Raw genomic sequence first — 22,882 nt, 5'->3', positions numbered from 1 at the left:
GAGCTTGAATGAATGAGAATAAGCACTAGCATCTTCTAAGATATCTTCAGCACTCCGGAACAAATGAATAGCGAGAGGCGGATGATTAAGAGGTGCACCGGCATGAGAAAGCATTTGAAAAGAGGAAATGGAAGTGATCGACAAAGCTTGAATTAAATCCACCGGAGAAGAAAATAATGAAGAATGATGAACGAGAGGCTCCGTTAGTATCTTTCTGAGAATCATCGGATAAGGAGATTGAAGGGAAAAATGGAGAGATTCACATGAATAAAATGGATACTTGATTAAGAAATCCGAGTCCTCGAAGAAAAGGGGTGGGAGGGAGGGAAAACAAAGGCAACTTGGAATGGATGAGGCAAACACCGTTGGGACGAACTAATAATTGATCTTGTGAATGTAGAAAATGATCGGATCCACTTGAAGAGCAACACGCCAGTTGAAAAGGATTGACATGAGAATCTCGATTATCATGAAGGATTAGTATTCACATATAAATATGAGAACACCGCTTAGGCAAGGTATGGAATCAACATTTGACTTCGAAGCAACTCGAATACCACAAATCAAAAAAACACAAAGGATTGGCTTGCAGAATAAGCCAGAACAAACATATGATAGAGATTTCGTCCGAAGTTTTCGTGGTGGGGCCTACACGGGCTCGATCGTACAGCACCATCATGTACAAGGCAGTGCACATGACATACGAAGCGTCCCCGAGTCAGCATAGCCAAGGACTCTTTAAGACACAATGAGACCACTGTAAAACCAACCGTGGATAGGCGGACCACTAGACATCGAACCCCAATTTCATATCATATGTCTGTTGAAAAGATATCCTAAGAGCTACTTGAATTCCCACTTATAAACTCCCGAAACTTTCCAGTTATGCAATTAGGTGTTGGGGATACAGGGGAAGCATAATATCTCACCCAAAATTAGCAAATCCTACATCCAGCTGTATCCATCCTTCAACACATAACCAAGAAACCTTCGGAAATCATTTACCTCAACCTTCGAAAAGCATCCGTTATACGAGTTATGGCAATACTCCCGAACTCCCGCCCCAGTACTGGGTGGCGTCGAGGTTATCTCACCAACAACTGCATAAAAGAGATTTTCGATGTCGGCGAAACTCAGGTCTTCCAGAATTGCAACGATAAAATTGTGACGACAACACCTCGGAGCTCAACTCCCCGGGACACTGCCACAACCCCTAAATGTCAGGAGGCACCAAGAACAATGTTCTCGTCACAAAACCATCGGAACGATTCCAAGATACCTGCGTGATCCTAAAAAAAATTAGTGAAATTTGAGAAGAGAAGAGTCAAAACTCTACGTCAGGATGCCTCACCAGAGCGACGAAGGGACTGAGGAGTAAAAAGAATTCCTAACTCTCCGATATATATAATCCTAAATGACTCAAAACATTTTTCTAGACTCAACAACACCAACGATTCGATCAAGCAGGGGGGCTCCTAAGGTCGGGGAAGGCTCTGATTACCAACTTCTAACACCCTCGATGCGGCTATATCTCCCACGTGTCGAAGCACGACTTAGAGGCATAACCACATTGAAAGAAATGTCGCAAGTGAGGTAATATTTGCAAACAACCCATGTAATACATAAAGGGAAAGAGGATACATAGTTGGCTTACAATCGCCACTTCACACAATTACATGAATAAATCATTACATCATCCAGGTACAATCAAGGTCCAACTACAGAACCAAAATAAAAGAAGACTACCCCAAATGCTACACAGATCCCCGATCGACCCCAACTAGGCTCCACTACTGATCAACTAGACCGAAACAACACAAAGGACAAGATCTTCATCGAGCTCCTCCTTGAGCTTGGTTGCGTCACCTGCACGATATCCTCGGCACCTGCAATTTGGTTTTGGAAGTATCTATGAGTCACGGGGACTCAACAATCTCACACCCTCGCCATCAAGACTATTTAAGCTTATAGGAAGGGTAAAAGGTACGAGGTGGAGCTGCAGCAAGCGACTAGCATATATGGTGGCTAACATACGTAAATGAGAGCGAGAAGAGGAGGAAAAAGCACGGTCGAACAACTATGATCAAGAAGTGATTCTAGAACAACCTACGTCAAGCATAACTCCAACACCGTGTTCACTTCCCGGACTCCACCGGAAAGAGACCATCACGATTACACATGCAGTTGACGTATTTTAATTAAGATCAACTTCAGGTTTTCTACAACCGGACATTAACAAATTCCCATCTGCCCATAACCGCGGGCACGGCTTTCGAAAGTTCAAATCCCTGCAGGGGTGTCCCAACTTAGCCCATCACAAGCTCTCACGGTCAACGAAGGATATTCCTTTTCCCAAGACAATTCGATCAGACTCAGCATCCCGGTTACAAGACATCCTCGACAATGGTAAAACAAGTCCAGCAACACCGCCCGAATGTGCCGACAAATCCCGATAGGAGCTGCATATATCTCGTTATCAGGGCACACTCAGATGAGACATCCTACGAGTAAAACCAGCCCTCAAGTTGCCCCGAGGTGGCCCTGCAGTCTACTCGGTCGGACCAACACTCAGAGGAGCACTGGCCCAGGGGGGTTTAAATAAAGATGACCCTTGACTCCGCGGAACCTAAGGGAAAAAGAGGCTAGGTGGCGAATGGTAAAACCAATGTTGGGCATTGCTCGAGGAGTTTTATTCAAGGCAAACTGTCAAGGGGTTCCCATTATAACCCAACCGTGTAAGGAACGCAAAATCCAGGAACATGACACCGATATGACAGAAACTAGGGCGGCAAGAGTGGAACAAAACACCAGGCATAAGGCCGAGCCTTCCACCCTTTACCAAGTATATACATGCATTAATATAAATAAGAGATATTGTGATATCCCTACAAAATATCCATGTTCCAACAAGGAACAAACTCCAATCTTCACCTGCAACTAACAACGCTGTAAGAGGGGCTGAGCAAAGCGGTAACATAGCCAAACAACGATTTGCTAGGACAAGGTGGGTTAGAGGCTTGGCTTAACAATATGGGAGGCATGATAAGCAAGTGGTAGGTATCGCAGCATAGGCATAGCAAAAGAGCGAGCATCTAGCAAGCAAAGATAGAAGTGATTTTGAGGGTATGGTCATCTTACCTGCAAAGTTCTCCAAGAAGACGAAGGCTTGAACCTCGTAAACGTACTCAACGGGCTCCTCGAACACGAACTCGTCTCCCGGCTCTACCCAAGCAAGAACAACAAGCAAAAAGGAACACAATCAACCACGTGCAATGCACAAACAACATGATGCAAACATGGTACGATATGCGGGATGCGATATGTGATGCATATGCATGATTTGGAAAGGAATGATTGAACCTGGCCTCAACTTGGAAATCCAAGAGTGCCACTGGAAATAGGAGTTGATTTCGGTCGAAATCGATATAAAGATCACCGGAATCGGATGCACGATTTGGAAATGGCAAGCAAAACAAATATGGCGCCGGTCTGCGATTAACAGCACGAGGCCATCTAAATGCAACAAGAACAACATGCTACAGCACTCTAACATAGCAACAAAATACATGGCAGGGGTCCACTCAAGATGCTTTACAAAAGATGAACACTGAGCTACGGCTAATTCACTCAATAGCAAGCTCAAACAAGCATGGCAAAAGTGCAAAAGATAACAGGTTTCAGACTTAGTGAAATTAACAGCATGTCAGGAATTTAACATCAGGAAGCAATGTTAAGAGCATGATAACTACATGCTACAGGAACATATCATGGCAAAGAAAGGCATGGCCTGAAGCTACTCAAAGCATGCAACAAAAGTCCCTTAGTTACCAAGAGCCAAAAGAGATCAGGAAATACAATTGCAAGCATGTGAACATAGCAAAAACATAAACAGATTCAGACTTAGTGAAAAACTGGAATATGGCAAAACAGATAACGAGTAGGCATGTTTACGAGCTCGATGCACTCACTACGAGGCATTGCATGACAAACTAAGCATACACCCAGCAAATAGACATGGCATAGAAGCTAGACATGGAAAGAACAACAACATAGCATGCACGGATCAACTACAACAAGCTCGGCAAAATCGCCAAACATGCTAACAATCTGCCAGGAACATTTTATAGCAAAAGTAGAGCTTGATTGACTCAAGCTAGGGCGTTACATAATTGCAAACAAAGACATGGATGGATAGAGCACAACACTATCTACAAAACATCCTTACTGATCATGCTCAAAAGAGGCACGGATCACTAGGAAACAACATGAACATATGGCATAAAAATAATGACAGAGCAAGGACTTAGTGAAATTCAAAGTCCCTGAAAACAGCATCATTGAGTAAGCTACTTTGCATGCTTGTGCTAGTCACCACAAAGATCACAAAAATACATGGCATACACCCCTGTAAAGATAACATGGCATTCTACAAAATACATGTAGAGCTCAAGATCATAGCATGCACACATTAATCATGGCAAAAAATGATAAAAGTGCATTTGCTAAAACAGATCTGAAACTATCATCACATAGCCCTCTTCCAACAGCATTTCGGGCATCCAGATGAGCTCAAATAAAAATGATGCAATGAGATGAAATGATGTACTTGTCGAGACGAACATTTTGATATGCTACACGCATGAATCGGAGTAATGGTGATGAAGTTATGATGCAATGAAATATGCATAAAATTACTAGGGCTTAGAGAATTTCAACCTCGCAAAAGTCAACCCGGGATGGAGAGAAGCAGGACGATGCGGATCCGGATCGGGACGGGGTGTTTGGATCCGGGGACTGGTGGATCTGGTCCACCCAACCAGATCTGACCGGAGTAGAGGAAGACGCCGGCGAGGGGCAGCCCGAGCTCCGGCGAGCTCGCGGCTCCGGCAAGGGTGAGGAACGGTGTCGGGAGGAGGAGAGGGCCGTCGTGCTCGGGTCGGCGGCGTGGAGTCCGGCGGGGTCAGCGGCAGAAGGTGGCGGCGCCAGCGAGAGCAGCTTGGGGCGGCGGAGGCACGCTGAGGAGCAGGGCGCCGGCGGCCTCCAGCTCCGGCGGGCGGCTGCGCCGGCGAAGGGCGGCGCCGGCGGAAGGCGCGGCGGGCGAACGGTGCCAGGCGGCGGCGCGGATCTGGGCCCGGGCGGGCCCGCGACGCGCTCCGCGGGCCGGCAACGGCGGTGGGACGGTGAAGGCCACGTGGCGAGACAGGATTGGATAGGGTGGCGGCTGGACGCGTCCGGCGCGGGGTCGGACATGTCCGGCGCGGCGAGGCGCGGAGGGAAATTCTAGGGTTTCTTCCGCGAAAATGGACGGGGTGCACATATTTATAGGTAGAGGGAGCTAGGAGAGTCCAAATGAGGTGCAGTTTTCAGCCACGTGATCGTGATCGAACGGTCTAGATGATGGAGGGGATTTAGGTGGGTTTTGGGCCACTTTGGAGGTGTGTTGGGCTGCAACACACACGAGGCTTTTTCGGTCCCTCGGTTAACCGTTGGAGTATCAAACGAAGTCCAAATGGTACGAAACTTGACAGGCGGTCTACCGGTAGTAAACCAAGGCCGCATGACAAGTCTCGGTCCAATCTGAAAACGTTTCACACCCACACGAAAAGAGGTAGAAAGGGGCACCGGAGGACATAGGAGCGCCGGAATGCAAAACGGACAACGGGGAAAATGCTCGGATGCATGAGACGAACACGTATGCAAATGTTGTTGGGTTTCGTAGTAATTTCAAAAAAATTCCTACGCACACGCAAGATCATGTGATGCATAGCAATGAGAGGGGAGAGTGTTGTCTACGTACCCAACGCAGACCGACTGCGGAAGCGCTGACACAACGTAGAGGAAGTAGTCGTACGTCTTCACGATCCAACCGATCAAGCACCGAAACTACGGCACCTCCGAGTTCGAGCACACGTTCAGCTCGATGACGATCCCCGGACTCCGATCCAGCAAAGTGTCAGGGATGAGTTCCGTCAGCATGACGGCGTGGTGACGATCTTGATGCACTACAGCAGCAGGGCTTCGCCTAAACTCCGCTACAGTATTATCGAGGACTATGGTGGCAGGGGGCACCGCACACGGCTAAGGAATAGATCACGTGGATCAACTTGTGTGTTTCTGGGGTGCTTCTGCCTCAGTATATAAAGGAGCCAAGGGGGAGGGGGCCGCCGGCCAGGAGGAGGGCGCAGGAGGAGTCCTACTCCCGGGAGGAGTAGGACTCCCCCCCCCAATCCTAGTTGGACTAGGATTCCCCGAGGGGGAAAGAGGGAGAGGGGGGCCGGCCACCTCTCCTAGTCCTAATAGGACTAGGGGAAGGGGGGAGGCGCGCGGCCACCTTGGGCTGCCCCTTTCTCCTTTCCACTAAAGCCCATTAAGGCCCATATGGCTCCCGGGGGGATCCAGTAACCTCCCGGTACTCCGGTAAAATCCCGATTTCACCCGGAACACTTCCGATGTCCAAATATAGGCTTCCAATATATCAATCTTTATGTCTCGACCATTTCGAGACTCCTCGTCATGTCCGTGATCACATCCGGGACTCCGAACAACCTTCGGTACATCAAAATGCATAAACTCATAATATAAATGTCATCGTAACCTTAAGCGTGCGGACCCTACGAGTTCGAGAACAATGTAGACATGACCGAGACACGTCTTCGGTCAATAACCAATAGCGGGACTTGGATGCCCATATTGGCTCCTACATATTCTACGAAGATCTTTATCGGTCAGACCGCATAACAACATACGTTGTTCCCTTTGTCATCGGTATGTTACTTGCCCGAGATTCGATCGTCGGTATTCCAGTACCTAGTTCAATCTCGTTACTGGCAAGTCTCTTTACTCGTTCTGTAATACATCATCCCGCAACTAAATCATTTAGTTGCAATGCTTGCAAGGCTTAAGTGATGTGCATTACCGAGAGGGCCCAGAGATACCTCTCCGACAATCGGAGTGACAAAACCTAATCTCGAAATACGCCAACCCAACATCTACCTTTGGAGACACCTGTAATGCTCCTTTATAATCACCCAGTTACGTTGTGACGTTTGGTAGCACCCAAAGTGTTCCTCCGGCAAACGGGAGTTGCATAATCTCATAGTTATAGGAACATGTATAAGTCATGAAGAAAGCAATAGCAACATACTAAACGATCGGGTGCTAAGCTAATGGAATGGGTCATGTCAATCAGATCATTCAACTAATGATGTGACCTCGTTAATCAAATAACAACTCATTGTTCATGGTTAGGAAACATAACCATCTTTGATTAACGAGCTAGTCAAGTAGAGGCATACTAGTGACACTTTGTTTGTCTATGTATTCACACATGTATTATGTTTCCGGTTAATACAATTCTAGCATGAATAATAAACATTTATCATGATTATAAGGAAATAAATAATAACTTTATTATTGCCTCTAGGGCATATTTCCTTCAGTCTCCCACTTGCACTAGAGTCAATAATCTAGATTACACCGTAATGATTCTAACACCCATGGAGCCTTGGTGCTGATCATGTTTTGCTCGTGGAAGAGGCTTAGTCAATGGGTCTGCAACATTCAGATCCGTATGTATCTTGCAAATCTCTATGTCTCCCACCTGGACTAGATCCCGGATGGAATTGAAGCGTCTCTTGATGTGCTTGGTCCTCTTGTGAAATCTGGATTCCTTTGCCAAGGCAATTGCACCAGTATTGTCACAAAAGATTTTCATTGGACCCGATGCACTAGGTATGACACCTAGATCGGATATGAACTCCTTCATCCAGACTCCTTCGTTTGCTGCTTCCGAAGCAGCTATGTACTCCGCTTCACATGTAGATCCCGCTACGACGCTTTGTTTAGAACTGCACCAACTGACAGCTCCACCGTTTAATGTAAACACGTATCCGGTTTGCGATTTAGAATCGTCCGGATCAGTGTCGAAGCTTGCATCAACGTAACCTTTTACGACGAGCTCTTTGTCACCTCCATATATGAGAAGCATGTCCTTAGTCCTTTTCAGGTATTTCAGGATGTTCTTGACCGCTGTCCAGTGATCCACTCCTGGATTACTTTGGTACCTCCCTGCTAGACTTATAGCAAGGCACACATCAGGTCTGGTACACAGCATTGCATACATGATAGATCCTATTGCTGATGCATAGGGAACATCTTTCATATTCTCTCTATCTTCTGCAGTGGTCGGGCATTGAGTCTTACTCAATTTCACACCTTGTAACACAGGCAAGAATCCTTTCTTTGCTTGATCCATTTTGAACTTTTTCAAAATTTTGTCAAGGTATGTTGTTTGTGAAAGTCCAATTAAGCGTCTTGATCTATCTCTATAGATCTTAATGCCTAATATGTAAGCAGCTTCACCGAGGTATTTCATTGAAAAACTCTTATTCAAGTATCCCTTTATGCTATCCAGAATTTCTATATCATTTCCAATTAACAATATGTCATCCACATATAATATCAGAAATGCTACAGAGCTCCCACTCACTTTCTTGTAAATACAGGCTTCTCCAAAAGTCTATATAAAACCAAATGCTTTGATCACACTATCAAAACGTTTATTCCAACTCCGAGAGGCTTGCACCAGTCCATAAATGGATCGCTGGAGCTTGCACACTTTGTTAGCTCCCTTTGGATCGACAAAACCTTCTGGTTGCATCATATAAAACTCTTCTTCCAGAAATCCATTCAAGAATGCAGTTTTGACATCCACCTGCCAAATTTCATAATCATAAAATGCGGCAATTGCTAACATGATTCGGACAGACTTAAGCATCGCTACGGGTGAGAAGGTCTCATCGTAGTCAATCCCTTGAACTTGCCGAAAACCTTTTGCGACAAGTCGAGCTTTGTAGACAGTAATATTACCGTCAGCGTCAGTCTTCTTCTTGAAGATCCATTTATTCTCAACTGCTTGCCGATCATCGGGCAAGTCAACCAAAGTCCACACTTTGTTCTCATGCATGGATCCCATCTCAGATTTCATGGCTTCAAGCCACTTTGCGGAATCTGGGCTCACCATCGCTTCTTCATAGTTCGTAGGTTCATCATGATCTAATAACATGACTTCCAGAACAGGATTACCGTACCACTCTGGTGCGGATCTTACTCTGGTTGATCTACGAGGTTCAGTAGTATCTTGTTCTGAAGTTTCATGATCATCATCATTAGCTTCCTCACTGACTGGTGTAGGTGTCGCAGAAACAGTTTTCTGTGATGTACTACTTTCCAATAAGGGAGCAGGTACAGTTACCTCGTCAAGTTCTACTTTCCTCCCACTCACTTCTTTTGAGAGAAACTCCTTCTCCAGAAAGTTTCCGAATTTAGCAACAAAAGTCTTGCCTTCAGATCTGTGATAGAAGGTGTATCCAATAGTTTCCTTTGGATATCCTATGAAGACACATTTCTCCGATTTGGGTTCGAGCTTATCAGGTTGAAGCTTTTTCACATAAGCATCGCAGACCCAAACTTTTAGAAACGACAACTTTGGTTTCTTGCCAAACCACGGTTCATAAGGCGTCGTCTCAATAGATTTTGATGGTGCCCTATTTAACGTGAATGCGGCCGTCTCTAGAGCGTATCCCCAAAACAATAGCGGTAAATCAGTAAGAGACATCATAGATCGCACCATATCCAGTAAAGTATGATTACGACGTTCGGACACACCATTACGCTGAGGTGTTCCGTGTGGCGTGAGTTGCAAAACTATTCCACAATTTTTCAAATGTACACCAAACTCATAACTCAAATTTCTCCTCCACGATCAGATCGTAGAAAATTTATTTTCTTGTTACGATGATTTTCAACTTCACTCTGAAATTCTTTGAACTTTTCAAATGTTTCAGACTTATGTTTCATTAAGTAGATATACCCATATCTGCTTAAATCATCTGTGAAGGTGAGAAAATAACGATATCCGCCACGAGCCTCAATATTCATCGGACCACATACATCTGTATGTATGATTTCCAACAAATCTGTTGCTCTCTCCATAGTACAGGAGAACGGCGTTTTGGTCATCTTGCCTATGAGGCATGGTTCGCAAGTACCAAGTGATTCATAATCAAGTGGTTCCAAAAGTCCATCAGAATGGAGTTTCTTCATGCGCTTTACACCGATATGACCTAAACGGCAGTGCCATAAATAAGTTGCACTATCATTATCAACTCTGCATCTTTTGGCTTCAACATTATGAATATGTGTGTTACTACTATCGAGATCCAACAAGAATAGACCACTCTTCAAGGGTGCATGACCATAAAAGATATTACTCATATAAATAGAACAACCATTATTCTCTGATTTAAATGAATAACCGTCTCGCATCAAACAAGATCCGGATATAATGTTCATGCTTAACGCTGGCACCAAATAACAATTATTTAGGTCTAATATTAATCCCGAAGGTAGATGTATAGGTAGCGTGCCGACTGCGATCACATCGACTTTGGAACCGTTTCCCACGCGCATCGTCACCTCGTCCTTAACCAATCTTCGCTTGATCCGTAGTCCCTGTTTCGAGTTGCAAATATTAGCAACAGAACCAGTATCAAATACACAGGTGCTACTACGAGCATTAGTAAGGTACACATCAATAACATGTATATCACATATACCTTTGTTCACCTTGCCATCCTTCTTATCCGCCAAATACTTGGGGCAGTTCCGCTTCCAGTGACCAGTCTGCTTGCAATAGAAGCACTCAGTTTCAGGCTTAGGTCCAGGTTTGGGTTTCTTCTCTTTGAGTAGCAACTTGCTTGCCGCTCTTTTTGAAGTTCCCCTTCTTCTTCCCTTTGCCCTTTTTCTTGAAACTAGTGGTCTTGTTGACCATCAACACTTGATGCTCCTTCTTGATTTCTACCTTCGCAGTTTTCAGCATCGCGAAGAGCTCGGGAATAGTCTTGTTCATCCCTTGCATATTATAGTTCATCACGAAGCTCTTGTAGCTTGGTGGCAGTGATTGAAGAATTCTGTCAATGACGCTATCATCTGGAAGTTTAACTCCCAATTGAATCAAGTGATTATTATACCCAGACATTTTGAGTATATGCTCACTGACAGAACTGTTCTCCTCCATCTTGCAGCTATAGAACTTATTGGAGACTTCATATCTCTCAATCCGGGCATTTGCTTGAAATATTAACTTCAACTCCTGAAACATCTCATATGCTCCATGACGTTCAAAACGTCGTTGAAGTCCCGATTCTAAGCCGTAAAGCATGGCACACTGAACTATCGAGTAGTCATCAGCTTTGCTCTGCCAGACGTTCATAACATCTGGCGTTGCTCCTGCAGCAGGCCTGGCACCCAGCGGTGCTTCCAGGACGTAATTCTTCTGTGCAGCAATGAGGATAATCCTCAAGTTACGGACCCAGTCCGTGTAATTGCTACCATCATCTTTCAACTTTGCTTTCTCAAGGAACGCATTAAAATTCAACAGAACAACAGCACAAGCCATCTATCTACAATCAAACATAAACAAGCAAGATACTAATCAGGTACTAAGTTTCATGATAAATTTAAGTTCAGTTAATCAAGTTAATTAAAGAACTCCCACTTAGATAGACATCCCTCTAATCCTCTAAGTGATTACGTGATCCAAATCAACTAAACCATAACCGATCATCACGTGAGATGGAGTAGTTTTCAATGGTGAACATCGTTATGTTGATCATATCTACTATATGATTCACGCTCGACCTTTCAGTCTCCGTGTTCCGAGGCCATATATGTATATGCTTGGCTCGTCAAGTATAACCTGAGTATTCCGCGTGTGCAACTGTTTTGCACCCGTTGTATTTGAACGTAGAACCTATCACACCCGATCATCACGTGGTGTCTCAGCACGAAGAACTTTCGCAACGGTGCATACTCAGGGAGAACACTTCTTGATAATTTAGTGAGAGATCATCTTATAATGCTACCGTCAATCAAAGCAAGATAAGATGCATAAAAGGATAAACATCACATGCAATCAATATAAGTGAAATGATATGGCCATCATCAACTTGTGCTTGTGATCTCCATCTTCGAAGCACCGTCGTGACTACCATCGTCACCGGCATGACACCTTGATCTCCGTCGTAGCATCGTTGTCGTCTCGCCAAGCTTATGCTTCCACGACTATCACTACCGCTTAGTAATAAAGTAAAGCATTACATCGCGATTTCATTGCATACAATAAAACGACAACCATAAGGCTCCTGCCAGTTGCCGATAACTCGGTTACAAAACATGATCATCTCATACAATAAAATTCAGCATCATGTCTTGACCATATCACATCACAACATGCCCTGCAAAAACAAGTTAGACGTCCTCTACTTTGTTGTTGCAAGTTTTACGTGGCTGCTACGGGCTTAAGCAAGAACCAATCTCACCTACGCATCAAAACCACAACGATAGTTTGTCAAATAGACTCCGTTTTAACCTTCGCAAGGACCGGGCGTAGCCATACTTGGTTCAACTGAAGTTGGAGAGACAGTCGCCCGCAAGCCACCTATGTGCATAGCACGTCGGGGGAACCGGTCTCGCGTAAGCGTACGCGTAATGTTGGTCCGGGTCGTCTCGTCCAACAATGCCGCCAAACCAAAGTATGACATGCTGGTAGGCAGTATGACTTATATCACCCACAACTCACTTGTGTTCTACTCGTGCATATAACATCAACATAAATAACCTAGGCTCGGATGCCACTGTTGGGTTTCGTAGTAATTTCAAAAAAATTCCTACGCACACGCAAGATCATGTGATGCATAGCAACGAGAGGGGAGAGTGTTGTCTACGTACCCAACGCAGACCGACTGCGGAAGCGCTGACACAACGTAGAGGAAGTAGTCGTACGTCTTCATGATCCAACCGATCAAGCACCGAAACTACGGCACCTCCGAGTTCGAGCACACGTTCAGCTCGATGACGATCCCCGGACTCCGATCCAGCAAAGTGTCGGGGAAGAGTTCCGTCAGCACGACGGCGTGGTGACGATCTTGATGCACTACAGCAGCAGGGCTTTGCCTAAACTCCGCTACAGTATTATCGAGGACTATGGTGGCAGGGGGCACCGCACACGGCTAAGGAATAGATCACGTGGATCAACTTGTGTGTTTCTGGGGTGCTTCTGCCTCAGTATATAAAGGAGCCAAGGGGGAGGGGGCCGCCGGCCAGGAGGAGGGCGCAGGAGGAGTCCTACTCCTCCCGGGAGTAGGACTCCCCCCCCCCCCAATCCTAGTTGGACTAGGATTCCCCGAGGGGGAAAGAGGGAGAGGGGGGCCGGCCACCTCTCCTAGTCCTAATAGGACTAGGGGAAGGGGGGAGGCGCGCGGCCACCTTGGTCTGCCCCTTTCTCCTTTCCACTAAAGCCCATTAAGGCCCATATGGCTCCCGGGGGGTTCCAGTAACCTCCCGGTACTCCGGTAAAATCCTGATTTCACCCGGAACACTTCCGATGTCCAAATATAGGCTTCCAATATATCAATCTTTATGTCTCGACCATTTCAAGACTCCTCGTCATGTCCGTGATCACATCCGGGACTCCGAACAACCTTCGGTACATCAAAATGCATAAACTCATAATATAACTGTCATCGTAACCTTAAGCGTGCGGACCCTACGGGTTCGAGAACAATGTAGACATGACCGAGACACGTCTTCGGTCAATAACCAATAGCGGGACCTGGATGCCCATATTGGCTCCTACATATTCTACGAAGATCTTTATCGGTCAGACCGCATAACAACATACGTTGTTCCCTTTGTCATCGGTATGTTACTTGCCCGTGATTCGATCGTCGGTATTCCAGTACCTAGTTCAATCTCGTTACTGGCAAGTCTCTTTACTCGTTCTGTAATACATCATCCCGCAACTAACTCATTTAGTTGCAATGCTTGCAAGGCTTAAGTGATGTGCATTACCGAGAGGGCCCAGAGATACCTCTCCGACAATCGGAGTGACAAAACCTAATCTTGAAATACGCCAACCCAACATCTACCTTTGGAGACACCTGTAATGCTCCTTTATAATCACCCAGTTACGTTGTGACGTTTGGTAGCACCCAAAGTGTTCCTCCGGCAAACGGGAGTTGCATAATCTCATAGTTATAGGAACATGTATAAGTCATGAAGAAAGCAATAGCAACATACTAAACGATCGGGTGCTAAGCTAATGGAATGGGTCATGTCAATCAGATCATTCAACTAATGATGTGACCTCGTTAATCAAATAACAACTCATTGTTCATGGTTAGGAAACATAACCATCTTTGATTAACGAGCTAGTCAAGTAGAGGCATACTAGTGACACTTTGTTTGTCTATGTATTCACACATGTATTATGTTTCCGGTTAATACAATTCTAGCATGAATAATAAACATTTATCATGATTATAAGGAAATAAATAATAACTTTATTATTGCCTCTAGGGCATATTTCCTTCAAATGTGATGCACATGATGACATGATATGAGATGCATGACATGCAAGCAATAACAAGGCAACAACATCGAATAACTGGAAGACACCTGGCACATCGGTCTCGGAGCGTTACAGCTACCGCTTAGTGATAAAGTAAAGCAATTACATGGCGATTGCATTTCATACAATAAAGCGACAACCATAAGGCTCCTGCCAGTTGCCGATAACTTTACAAAACATGATCATCTCATAGAACAATTTATATCTCATCACATCACAACATGCCCTGCAAAAACAAGTTAGACGTCCTCTACTTTGTTGTTGCAAGTTTTACGTGGCTGCTACGGGCTTGTAGTAAGAACCGTTCTTACCTACGCATCAAAACCACAACGATTTTTCGTCAAGTGTGCTGTTTTAACCTTCAACAAGGACCGACCGTAGTCAAACTCGATTCAACTAAAGTTGGAGAAACAGACACCCGCTAGCCACCTGTGTGCGGAGCACGTCGGTAGAACTAGTCTCATGAACGCGGTCATGTAATGTCGGTCCGGGCCGCTTCATCCAACAATACCGCCGAATCAAAGTAAGACGTTGGTGGAAAGCAGTATGACTATTATCGCCCACAACTCTTTGTGCTCTACTCGTGCATATAACATCTACGCATAGACCTGGCTCGGATGCCACTGTTGGGGAACGTAGTAATTCAAAAAAAATTCCTACAAACACGCAAGATCTAACTAGGAGATGCATAGCAACGAGAGGGGAGAGTGTGTCCACGTAGCCTCGTAGGCCGAAAGCGGAAGCGTTTAGTAATGCGGTTGATGTAGTCGAACGTCTTCACAATCCAAGTACCGAACGTACGGCACCTCCATGTTCAGCGCACGTTCAGCACGATGACGTCCCTCGAGCTCATGATCCAGTTGAGGACGAGGGAGAGTATCGTCAGCACGACGGCGTGGCAACGGTGATGATGAAGTTACCGGCGTAGGGCTTCACCTAAGCACTAAGACGATATGACCGAGGTGTAAAACTCTGGAGGGGCACCACACACGGCTAAGAGATTGTCTATTGTGCTTTGGGGTGCCCCTGCCCACGTATATAAAGGAGGGGGAGGAGGCCGGCCAAGGGGGGGCACGCGCCATAGGGGGAGTCCAACTAGGATTCCCAATCCTAGTTGGACCCCCCTTCCTTTTCCAAGAGGGGGAGAAAGGGAAGGAGGAGGAGAGAGAGAAGGAAAGAGGTGGGCGCCGCCCCCTCCCTAGTCCAATTCGGACTTGCCATGGGGGGGGCGCGGCCACCCCTTGCGGCCCTTCTCTCCTTTCCACTAAAGTCCATGAAGGCCCAATACTTCCCCAGGGGGTTCCGGTAACCTCCCAGTACTCCGAAAAATACCTGAATCACTTCGGAACCATTCCGGTGTCCGAATATAACCTTCCAATATATCGATCTTTACCTCTCGGCCATTTCGAGACTCCTTGTCATGTTCGTGATCTCATCCAGGACTCTGAACAAACTTCGGTCATCAAATCACTTAACTCATAATACAAATCGTCATTGAACGTTAAGCGTGCGGACCCTACGGGTTCAAGAACTATGTAGACATGACCGAGACACATCTCCAGTCAATAACCAATAGCGGAACCTGGATGCTCATATTGGCTCCTACATATTTTATGAAGATCTTTATCGTCAAACCGCATAACAACATACGTCATTCCCTTTGTCATCGGTATGTTACTTGCCCGAGATTCGATCGTCGGTATCATCATACCTAGTTCAATCTCGTTATGTGCAAGTCTCTTTACTCGTTCCGTAATGCATCATCTCGTAACTAACTCATTAGTCACATTGCTTGCAAGGCTTATAGTGATGTGCATTACCGAGAGGGCCCAGAGATACCTCTCCGATACATGGAGTGACAAATCCTAATCTTGATCTATGCCAACTCAATAAACACCATATGAGACACCTGTAGAGCATCTTTATAATCATCCAGTTACGTTGTGACGTTTGATAGCACACAAAGTGTTCCTCCAGTATTCGGGAGTTGCATAATATCATAGTTAGAGGAACATGTATAAGTCATGAAGAAAGCAATAGCAATAAAACTAAACGATCATAATGCTAAGCTAACAGATGGGTCTTGTCCATCACATCATTCTCTAATTATGTGACCCCATTCATCAAATGGCAACACATGTCTATGGTTAGGAAACTTAACCATCTTTGATTAACGAGCTAATCAAGTAGAGGCATACTAGGGACACTCTGTTTGTCTATGTATTCACACATGTACTAAGTTTCCGGTTAATACAATTCTAGCATGAATAATAAACATTTATCGTAATATAAGGAAATATAAATAATAGCTTTATTATTGCCTCTAGGGCATATTTTCTTCAGCAAAAGGGCACAATATTTTGGCAACATGTACATTCCTGGTTTTGTGAACACAAGCACTACCCTTCCTACAATTTGGACGTGATCCATGACCGCAATGCAAAGTGGCTACTTCATCGGTGGTACACCATTTCAAACGTTGTCATGAAGCATTGGAGTGTGATTACACAAGGGGAAAGAATGTGGGCAACATGCGAGTCAATCATGGAGATCGTAAGTTTTGCTTCTTGTGTTGTCTACGTGTTGGTCAATTCATTGGTTCACTCAATGTTGCAACTTCATGATCACATCATTTTATAGCGCGGACACGCTGTCATGATGTAGCAAAGGATGGAGGGCAAGCGCTTCACATTGACTCATTGTTGGATGGAGCTCGAGGGAGAATCCATCTTGATGAACAACATGTGTCAATGAAGAAGTTCAAACTCGAGGACAGAAAACTTGATATGAAGGCTTTCGAGGAGTATGGTTGAATTTGGGATATAATGGATTTAAACTTGTTGAACATCCGACACTTCTATTAGGATTTAAATTTATGGTTGAATTGCTATCGATCGATGATGCAAAGTGAGGCTGCATGGCGGACATTGGTTTATTCTTTTTCTTTTGAAACCTTTATTTTGCATTTTATTTGAAACTCGAAAAAAAATACACAGCAGAGTCAGGCCGAAATCACTATTTTAACCCTTTCAGCAAACTTTGTCACAAAATGAACTCGACATGAAGGTATTTCATGATCTAACCTTTTTAGAAACACCATAGCCCGCGGCGTTTCTGTCCAACATAGCAACGTCGAGGTAGCTAGCGTTTCTATCCAACAAAGAAACGCCGAGGTAGCTCGCGTTTCGGATCAGGTGAGAAACGCCATAGGCCTTGGCGTTTCTTCGCTAGCACCCAACCCACTCGCTGCCTCGTCAGGGTTTTCCTTCTCAGCTGCCAGAGACGCCGGGCCAGAAACGCCAAGGCTAGCGACATTTTCGGCCTTCTTAGAAACGCCAAGGTAAAAAACTACTCGGTAACCAGGGCCGCAACGTCAAGACATATGGCGTTTGTTTCTTGGTCAGAAACGCCAACGCCTATGGCGTTTCTTACATGGTCCGAAACGCGAGCTATCTCGGCGTTTCTTTGTTGGATAGAAGCGCTAGCTATCTCGGCGTTGCTATGTTGGGCAGAAACGCCGCGGGCTATGACGTTGCTAAAAAAGTCAGATCGTGAAATACTTTCATATCAAGTTCATTTTGTGACAAAGTTTATTAAAAGGGCCAGAATAGTGAAAAAGTCCGCAGAGTCAAGCCCCTACTCTGTCGAGACGCCTCAGGTGGCATGCATGCGAGGCACGAAAGATGCATCGGTGGCATGCATGCGAGGCGCCTGAGGTGAAGGCACCCCACCCACATGGCGTGCCCGGCCCGTGAGTGACATGACGACGTGCACGGGCCGGCCCCGCGCGCGTAGACCTCAGGTCAACGCGTGCCGCTCCCGGTCTTTTACTTAAGAGCCAGATGCGTAGCGCTGATCGACCAATATGTGCTTGGAGTAGTTTCTTTGGCGGCCGTTGAGGAGAGGCGGCGAGACGACTCGCCGGCGCCGGCTGGCTGGATCGTTTAGGTATTGTGCCTCGTGGCTTCGTGCAAGCATTGGGTTCATTGGCTCGGCCGCCGGCCGGCATTAGGGGCCATGGATGCATGCTTTTTTGCATTACGAGTGTAGTCCGGGACTCCGGGTTCAATCATGCCAAAGCTACTCCATTTATATGGAACTATACGTGTTAACTCCTAGGTTATTCTTGCATGCAGTTGGAGCAAATCTGAATCGGCCGGCTTGCGACTCCCTCCATCGACCAAGAAGATGAGTTTCGGAGTCGATGCTTCGCAGGACCTGCAACTGCCCGTGAGTAACCCCTAGCCGCGCACATTGTTTGGTTATATAAGACGGTATAAGAGTTAGCAGCTTATATGTACGTACGTACGTGCTGGTACGTTCAGGCTAGTGGTAGCGGAACCGACGCGAGCACCCTGAGCGCACAAGGCGGCGACGGCCACGACACCACCAGAGTGGTCATCAAGCAGAGCGTGGCGGCCGTGCCGGTCCGGCAGAGGTGGCAGACCGGCCTGTTCGACTGCGAAGACGACGGCTGCGACGCATGTACGTCCTCCGATGTGAAACTAATACTAGCTCTTGTATTAGTTTACAGAGGAAGTACGTACTACTCAGTATGTAATGCTCGAATGCCCTTACATACCCTACGCACGCACATGCATGCAGTTTGCTGGAGCGCCTGGTTCCCCTGCGCGGCGTTCGCCTGCATCGCCGACATCGTCGACCAGGGCTCGGAGGGCCGGTGCGTGCACTTCACCTGCTACCTCGGCGCGGCCTACTTCGGACTGTGGTGGGTGTACGCGGGGTGGTACCGGCGCAAGCTGCGGGAGAAGTACGACCTGCCGGAGACGCCGCTGCCGGACTGCCTCACCCACCTGCTCTGCCACTGGTGCGCCCTCGCCCAGGAGTACAGGGAGCTCACCGGGCGGGGATTCGACGTCGACCAGGGTACGCACGCGCGCGCGCACCATGCCAACCTACATTAGTAGGAGTAGCAAGTACTCCCTAGAACATCCATTTACAAGACAAATAATTTTAAAAAAAGGGAGTAAGTCATTGAGGAATATCTATAACTGCTTTTGTTTTGCGTGCGTGCAGGCTGGGAGGGCCGGCCGCGGCCGGCGACTGCACCGGCGGCGACCGCCGTGCCCCGGGTCCAGGTGCCGATGACCAGGCGGCTATGAGCGATCGATCTAGCGCAGCGTGAGGCCGTCGAACGAGCTAACCAGCACGGTTAACTCCGGTCTCCCAGCTTAGTGAAGTACCCCACTGCCTTAATAATAACCCAGCGTGGCCGTGCGCGTGTGTGCGCAGCTTTTGGTTTGCTCTGTCTGGTATCTTCGCTAGTGGCGCGTAGTACTGCGTGATGTGGCGATTTGTACTTGGGCTGCAATGCCTGTCACTTAATTATGCGTGGTTAGTGTACCCATAATGAGAACGCAGTTTCCCTGTTCCGTCCGTGTCACGGACAGTATATTTTTTTCCTATGGGAACCGGGGTTTACGGTGGCCATTCTCAGTAACAAACGGAACGGCATCATCATATTAATTTTGTTGAACGTTGCTACACAGCGCCCACGCGCTATGCGAGCGGATCTCACGGCCGGCACTTAAGGAAAGTGTCCCTGTCGGTTCCCCACCCCATGTGCTAAAAAGGGCAAGTTCAATTTCCCCTCTTGTTGTCACGTCCTGACAACCCAGCCATCCTTTCCCTCCACCCACCACCAGAAAACCCAACGGCCACCAGCCCAGATCCCCCGTGCAACTCCTCCTTCCCCCAGCCACCGCCAGACGCCATGGCGTAGCGTTGGGGAGCTCTCCTCCAACAGCGAAAAAACATATTAAAAATAGGGGCGAAAACAACAAAGCAAAAAATCATGGGAAAAAAATTCTGAAAACGCAATTGTGTCTGCAACTCTTCTTGCTGATCAGGCAAAAATTCTGGTGAATTGTGGGCAAAAATATTGGCAGAGTTGGGCAAGTTTCTCCCATTGAAACAACAAAGGGTAAAAGGTTGTTCCAATTATTTTGGCCATGAACTTCTTTTAGTTCTAGAACTAGTGTATTTCCCACTCTGTACCTTCCTCCCTAATCTTCTAGTTACAAAAATTGCCCCCTGTACCAAAGTGTTTGCAGAACATGACTTCGATCTTGTCCAATGCTCTTGCATCCCCGTACCCTGTAGAAATGGATGCTAGATAAAAGTTGCTAAATCTTGAATTGTATATATCTTCTCTATTGTCTTGCACCTTGCTTCTGCTAAAAAGAAAAGAAAAGAAGCAGAGTTATTTGTGTTAGTAATCTGTGTATAGTAAAAACTAGTCAATAATTTATTTGTAGTTGCTTGCAAAAAAAACTTGTAGTAAATTCTAGTTGCTTACAAGAACAACAAGTAGCCAGGCGAATAAAGCCTGGAAACTACTAGTAGAAAAAATTCCTGCAACCCTGTAAAGGCTGCTCACTGAGTTTGGTGTGCTTTTGGTGATTAGTGGAACTTTGTAAAGCAACTACACCTTAGGTACAAGCCTTTCAAGTTGAGGATGTGCTTCCTCAAACCAGTTATAGCAACAAAAGAGTAAAATATGACTCTCATACAATGTAGAAATCACGGTACTTGTGATGCGGAAACCTCTCCAGGCAATTCACAATGAAATTGTATGAATCATGAGGTTCTGTAGTAGGTGGACAAACAGTATAACAGAATGACAACCTCTTTAGTCTTTGCCCATATGAACACTTTACACTATCTACATACTCCACTTATTTACTAGGATGCCAATGGCAAGGTTAAAAGTGGAGGCAACAGCATTTCGAAGGATTTTTCTTAGAAATTAAATCCACCATAGTGCTGACAGCCTTCCATGCTGATGTAAAAAGAAAAAAGCCTTCTACGTCTTTAATAAAGCCTGTCGCGGCACTGTGGAGAACCACAAAAATGGCATTATTTGACTTTTACTTCGCCATTCATGTCACAAACAAGATTTATTTTGCAATTATAGTCATAAGTCGGCTCCTAGTGGTGGAATATTCTCAGCAGCAAAAAATGATTGTAGACTATATATTCTCAGCCGTGGGTAGGCGAGCTGGTTTTACCGGCTTAGGTCGATTTCTGATGGGTGTGGAGGTGCATGTGGGCGAGTAGGTCACCAGGTTAGGCGACCTAGCACACCGTGGGTAGGCAATTTGGTATTGCCAGCTTAGGCGATTTTCGATGGGTGTGGGGTTCCCGTGTGGGCAAGTAGGTCGCCCGGTTAGGCGACCTAGCACGCCGTGGGTAGGCGGGATGGTATTGCTGGCGTAGGCGACTTTTCGATGAGTGTGGGGATCCCGTGTGGGCGAGTAGGTCGCCTGGTTAGGCAACCTAGCACGCCGTGGGTAGGCGAGTTGGTATTGGCGGCTTAGGCGATTTCCGATGGGTGTGGGGATCGCGTGTGGGAGACCAGGTCGACTGGTTAGGCGACCTAGCACCCGGGGGTAGGCGAGTTGTTATTGCCGGCTTAGGTGGTTTCTGATGGGTGTGGGGGTACGTGTGGGCGACTAGGTAGACTGGTTAGGCGACCTAGCACGCCAAGGGTAGGCGAGTTGGTATTGCCAGTTTAGGTCGATTTTCAATGGGTATGGAGGTGCCTGTAGGCGAGTAGGACGCCAGGTTAGGCGACCTAGCACGCCAAGGATAGGCGAGTTGGTATTGCCGGCTTAGGTTGATTTTCGATGGGTGCGGGGGTGCGTGTGGGCGAGTAGGACGCTGGGTTAGACGACCTAGCACGCCGCGAGTAGGCGAGTGTTGGGGAACGTAGTAATTTCAAAAAAATTCCTACGCACACGCAAGGATCATGGTGATGTATAGCAACGAGAGGGGAGAGTGTTGTCTACGTACCCTCATAGACCGTAAGCGGAATCATTTATCAACGCGGTTGATGTAGTCGTACACCTTCACGATCCGTCCCGATCAAGTACCGAACTTACGGCACCTCCGCGTTCAGCACAAGTTCAGCTCGATGACGTCCTTACCTTCTCGATCCAGCAAGAGGGGCGAAGTAGTAGATGCGTTCCGGCAGCACGACGGCGTGGTGACGGTGTTGGTGAAGAACAATCTCCGCAGGGCTTCGCCTAAGCACTATGAAAACAATGACGGGGGATAAACTAGAGGGGACGGGGTTGCCGGCACACGGCTTGGTGTTTCTTGATGTGTCTTGGGTGCTAGCCCTACCCCTCTATTTATATGTTGAGCCTTGGGGTCGAAACTTGGAGTAAAAGTCTCCACAAAGTCGATTTCACCCGAAAGGCAAGAGTTCTTCTCGGACTCCAGGGCCAGACGCCAGGGTTCCCGGCGTCTGGACCCAGACACCAGGGACCCTGGCGTCTGGCCCCTGGACTCCGCAAATCTTCCTTTTGCGCTTTCCAAAAACCTTGTGGGCTTTCCCTTTTGGCCCAAATAAAGTGTTCTCATACCCAAACATTTCGGGAAACATCC

At 46.6% G+C, this 22,882-nt stretch overlaps 1 protein-coding gene across 1 annotated transcript; it reads left to right on the top strand.

Moving 5' to 3' along the window:
* The first annotated feature begins 18,352 nt into the window (after positions 1 to 18,352).
* On the top strand, positions 18,353 to 19,913 carry LOC125525081 (protein PLANT CADMIUM RESISTANCE 7-like). Its single transcript, XM_048690108.2, has 5 exons — positions 18,353 to 18,418; positions 18,607 to 18,700; positions 18,796 to 18,955; positions 19,076 to 19,357; positions 19,508 to 19,913. The coding sequence occupies exons 2-5, from the start codon at positions 18,659 to 18,661 to the stop codon at positions 19,591 to 19,593; spliced, it is 570 nt and encodes a 189-aa protein (XP_048546065.1). The 5' UTR covers positions 18,353 to 18,418; positions 18,607 to 18,658; the 3' UTR covers positions 19,594 to 19,913.
* The last annotated feature ends 2,969 nt before the right edge of the window (positions 19,914 to 22,882 follow it).

This window comes from Triticum urartu, chromosome 7A (assembly GCF_056163025.1).
Source record: "Triticum urartu cultivar PI428250 chromosome 7A, HENAU_Tu73, whole genome shotgun sequence".
In the NCBI taxonomy this organism is placed as follows: domain Eukaryota; kingdom Viridiplantae; phylum Streptophyta; class Magnoliopsida; order Poales; family Poaceae; genus Triticum; species Triticum urartu.
The sequence above is the reverse complement of the archived record's forward strand: the minus strand, read 5'-3'. Positions and strand labels throughout refer to the sequence as shown.

Bases quoted from the DNA above. Each gene is read 5' to 3' on its own strand.
- LOC125525081 (XM_048690108.2), top strand. From the start codon at position 18,659: ATGAGTTTCGGAGTCGATGCTTCGCAGGACCTGCAACTGCCC. The intron at 18,956-19,075 runs GTACGTCCTCCG...ACATGCATGCAG, and splicing joins AGACGACGGCTGCGACGCAT to TTTGCTGGAGCGCCTGGTTC. The intron at 19,358-19,507 runs GTACGCACGCGC...GCGTGCGTGCAG, and splicing joins GGGATTCGACGTCGACCAGG to GCTGGGAGGGCCGGCCGCGG.